Source organism: Bubalus kerabau, chromosome 1, assembly GCF_029407905.1.
Source record: "Bubalus kerabau isolate K-KA32 ecotype Philippines breed swamp buffalo chromosome 1, PCC_UOA_SB_1v2, whole genome shotgun sequence".
Lineage (NCBI taxonomy): Eukaryota > Metazoa > Chordata > Mammalia > Artiodactyla > Bovidae > Bubalus > Bubalus kerabau.
In genome coordinates, this window is record NC_073624.1 from 91,019,658 (window position 1) to 91,024,710 (window position 5,053).

Consider the following 5,053-nt stretch of genomic DNA (forward strand, 5'->3'; position numbering starts at 1 on the left):
AAAAAGATCCTGCATCCCGCAACTAAGATGCAGTGCAGCCAAATTAAAAACTAATAATAAGTTAATATTTACCCCAAACGCTCCACAGTACTGCTATTTTTTCCCATGCTTCTAATATTTATTTTGATTTTTCAGACATCTGCTACTGGAACACATGTTGTATTTCTTTCTTGTTTGGAAATATTAAAAATATTACCATAACAAAGATTTCAGACAAATAGGCAAGGCTGGCTGTCTAATATGTATCTTTAAAAAGTTGGGCCCAAACTGGTTTCTTACCCATTAGTAACTCAGAGTTTATTCAAAATTCTCTACAGAACTTCCTCCCAGATAACCACTGTCCACAATGCTGTTATTAACTGCATTTTACACATGAGGCAAACGAGGCAAAGAGTTTTATGTATCTTATACAAAGTCACACACCTAATCAGTGTTAGAGCTGAGATTTGAACCTAGTCTGAAGGACAAGCCCACATGGTTAGCCACAGATCAACATTGCCCACTCAAGCCCTAGGCATTAGTTTTTCAGACCTACTCATGTTTTTACCAAACATGGCTTGATTTTTTTCAGTCTTGAGCCTCAGTTCATGCAAACCACATGTCTCTGGTAAATGTTTTTCAAGCTCAATCAGATACTTTCTTTAAAATTTTGCTCAAATATTCTCAATATAATGTCACTACTGAACCCTCTCAAAACCGCAGTTGTATTATCCATTACATAAATAATACTGTGTTATTATTGGTTTGGCCAAAAATTATTGGGTTTTTTCATACCAACTTATGAGAAAATCCAAATGAACTTTCTTATCAACCCAATATTTATTGGTGTTAAATCCATATTGTTCATGGAGTGGGATCATTTTAAGAGCTGAAACTACCCCTTGATGATCTTTATGTTCCAGATGCCTAGGTTTAACAGGGAGCAAAAATGTTTACTGAATAATAGTGATACAAGAAGAGAATAAATGCTTTGAGAAAATCATTGGGCGATATCAGAACTTTGCTGTCATGTCTTTTTATATTATTTCTAGGGAATAACCTGTGCAAATGACTTTGGGGAACCACAGCATCGTCACTCAATTCCTTCTCCTTGGGCTGTCTACTGACCCACACATCCAGGCTCTGCTCTTCGTGTTGTTCCTAGAGATTTACCTCCTGACACTAATGGGGAACCTGATGATGCTACTAGTGATCAGGGCTGATTCTCACCTTCACATGCCCATGTTCTTCTTTCTGAGTCATCTCTCTCTCCTGGACCTTTGTTTATCTTCAGTCACTGTGCCCAAGATGCTGAAGGACCTCCTGTCTGAGACAAAAACCATCTCACTAAGGGGCTGCCTGGCTCAAGGCTTCTTTGTGCTTATTACTGCTGGAACTGAGTGCTTTCTGCTCTCAGCAATGGCCTATGACCGCTATGCTGCCATCTGCCACCCTCTACTCTATGGACAAATGATGAAGAAACAGTTGTGTGTACAGCTTGTATGGGGCTCATGGGGTTTGGCTTCTTTGAATGCATTTATTAACACCCTTCTAGCTGCCAATCTGGACTTCTGTGAGAACCATACCATTAGCCACTACAGCTGTGAGGTACCCTCTCTCTTCCCTCTGTCCTGCTCTGATGTCTCCATCAACCTCATAGTCCTGCTGTGTTCCAGCCTAATGCATGGATTTGGGACCCTCCTCCCAATAGTCTTTTCCTATGCTCGTATTGTCTCCACTATTCTGAGCATCAGCTCCACCTCAGGCCGAAGCAAGACCTTCTCCACCTGCTCGTCCCACCTCACTGCAGTGAGCTTCTTCTTTGGCTCTGGGTTTCTCCGCTATCTCATGCCAACTTCAGGATCCCCTCTGGAGCTGATCTTCTCTGTGCAGTATGGTGTGGTCACTCCCATGGTGAATCCCCTCATCTACAGCCTGAAGAACAAGGAAGTAAAGGCAGCTGTGAGAAGAACACTGGGAAAATATACGCGATGGTCCAGATGAAAAAATAAAGCCAGAGGAAAATGGAGAATCAGGATAAAATGATGCCAGTTAGACATTATGAGAGTTCTCACTAAGAAAAATTTCCTGGCTCTATGCAAAGTGATATGTTACAAAATAAATTAGCAGTGCATATGAAATGAGCACAGATATAGCAGAGAGATGTTGGGGTAGTCCAAATTCAGGGGAAATAATGGGCTAAATAACTATCTCAATCCAGAATGTGTGGTCATGAAAGTGTTGACTCATTGTTCCCAGTACTCCTCAAATATTCACTTTGGTCTTCTTATTAGGTAAAGTATTTGTATATTGAATCACTACTTTAAATTGAATTTAGAAAAATGCACTGAGAAGGTTTTCCCCTAGCTCAGTTGGAAAAGAATCTGCCTGTAATGCAGGAGACCCAAGTTTGATTCCTGGGTCAGCAAGATCCACTGGAGAAGGGATAGGCTACCCACTTTAGTATTCTTGGGCCTCCCTTGTGGCTCAGCTGATAAAGAACCTGCCTGCAATGCAGGACCCGGGTTCTATTGATGGGTTGGGAAGATCCTCTGGAGAAGGCAAAGGCTACCCACTCCAGTATTCTGGCCTGGAGAATTCCTAGGACTGTATAGTCCATGGGGTTGCAAAGAGTCAGACATGACTGAGCAACTTTCACTTTTACTAAGTATAACTTTACTATTAAGAAAATATAGATTATTGGATAAAGAGTCATAAACTTGGAGGTCACAGGAAGGAAAACAATGAACTTCAACTGAGTGGCCCTTGATATAAGTAAAAGAGATAAAGGTTCTGAAGAAAAGTTGAGTTTGCTTTTAGGGATAGATGTTTCATGTAAACCTTCCCAAACTCTGCTGTTTGCCAGCAGTGGCTCACAGATTAATTTCAGCTCCTGGGGAGTCCTACTAATTTCTTTTACCAAGATTTACCTGAGAACACATCACTGGAGAGGGGAACACTCTGGAAACACAGAATAAGGAAAGTCAGACTCACTGGTACAATACAGAACCACTAGCTATGTTTTGGGTCAAGATGGTTACTGGTCCAAAAATGCCTGCCTGGATCTGCAACTGAAGGGCAGTCATTCTCCATTTGAGTTTTAAAAAGTCATTACAGTTTTTGAAAATATGGCAAAATAGCATGGGTTCTGGGCATAATTTTTGTTGTTGTTCAGTCACTTGGTCATGTCTGATTCTTTGTGACCACATGGACTGCGGCACACCAGGCTTCCCTGTCCTTCACCACCTCCCAGGATATGCTCAAACTTATGTTCATTGAGTCAGCGATGCCATTCAACCATCTCATCCTCTCTCGTCCCCTTTTCCTCCTGCTTCCTTTTAAAATTTTAAAGTGAACAATTTTAAATAATAATTGTAGAGCATAATTTTAAAAGTGAATAATTTGATAACATCTGCCTATCCATTGTATAATTGTTCCACTTCTTGGTGACCCCCTTTCATCCACTTCCATCCTCTGCACTTTGCAGAACTGTTCCAGCCTCTCGCTAGTTGCCCATTCTACAATAACAATTTACTCAAAAAGAGGCTTATTAAATTCCTTTTCTCTAATAATAAATTTTGTCTATAATAATAAAATCAAATCACTCCTAAAAAAAAATCAATCCTGAGCATTCATTGGAAGGACTGATGATGAAGCTGAAACTCCAATACTTTGGCCACTTGATATGAAAGGCTGACTCATTAGAAGAGACCCTGATGCTGGGAAAGATTGAAGGGTGGAGGAGAAAGTGAACGACAGAGGATGAGATGGTTGAATGGCATCACGGACTAAACGGACATGACTCTGAGCAAGCTCTGGGAGCTGGTAATGGACAGCGAAGCCTGGTGTGCTACAGTCCATGTGGTTGCAAAGAGTTGGACATGACTGAGCGACTGAACTTAACTGACTGAATAATAAAATAATAAATAATAAATTTTACCAAATACATTGATTTGGTAATATCATAAATTTTGCATAGAAACATATTATACCTTTTAATATCTCGGCATTTTTTTTCTTGGCATTTGATTAACTTCAAGAATAATTAAATTATTGATTTTACACATACATTTTCTCCTAGATGTCAGTTCAGTTCATTCACTCAGTCGTGTCCAACTCTTTGTAACACCATGAATTGCAGCACGCCAGGCCTCCCTGTCCATCTCCAACTCCCAGAGTTTACTCAAATTCATGTCCATAGAGTCGGTGATGCCATCCAGCCATCTCATCCTCTGTCGTCCCCTTCTCCTCCTGTCCCCAATCCCTCCCAGCATCAGAGTCTTTTCCAACAAGTCATCTCTTTGCATGAGGCGGCCAAAGTATTGGAGTTTCAGCTTTAGAATCAGTCCTTCCAATGAACATCCAGGACTGATCTCCTTTAGAACAGACTGGTTGGCTCTCCTTGCAGTCCAAGGGACTCCCAAGAGTCTTCTCCAACACCACAGTTCAAAAGCATCAATTCTTCGGCACTCAGCTTTCTTCACAGTCCAACTCTCACATCCATATATGACCACTGGAAAAACCATAGCCTTGACTAGATGGACCTTTGTTGGCAAAGTAATGTCTCTGCTTTTCAATATGCTATCTAGGTTGGTCATAACTTTCCTTCCAAGGAGTAAGCGTCTTTTAATTTCATGGCTGCAGTCACCATCTGCAGTGATTTTGGAGCCCCCCAAAAATAAAGTCTGACACTGTTTCTACTGTTTCCCCATCTATTTGCCATGAAGTGATGGAACCACATGCCATGATCTTCGTTTTCTGAATGTTGAGCTTTAAGCCAACTTTTTCACTCTCCACTTTCACTTTCATCAGGAGACTTTTTAGTTCCTCTTCACTTTCTGCCATAAGGGTGGTGTCATCTGCATATCTGAGGTTATTGATATTTCTCCCAGCAATCTTGATTCCAGCTTGTGCTTCCTCCAGCCCAGCGTTTCTCATGATGTACTCTGCATAGAAGTTAAATAAGCAGGGTGACTTATACAGCCTTGACTTACTCCTTTTCCTATTTGGAACCAGTCTGTTGTTCCATGTCCAGTTCTAACTGTTGCTTCCTGACCTGCATATAGATTTCTCA

The 5,053-nt window shown here is 41.0% G+C and overlaps 1 protein-coding gene across 1 annotated transcript; it reads left to right on the top strand.

Moving 5' to 3' along the window:
• Positions 1-319: 319 nt before the first annotated feature.
• On the top strand, positions 320-1,983 carry LOC129653044 (olfactory receptor 8S1-like). Its single transcript, XM_055582308.1, has one exon. The coding sequence runs from the start codon at positions 1,048-1,050 to the stop codon at positions 1,981-1,983; it is 936 nt and encodes a 311-aa protein (XP_055438283.1). The 5' UTR covers positions 320-1,047.
• The last annotated feature ends 3,070 nt before the right edge of the window (positions 1,984-5,053 follow it).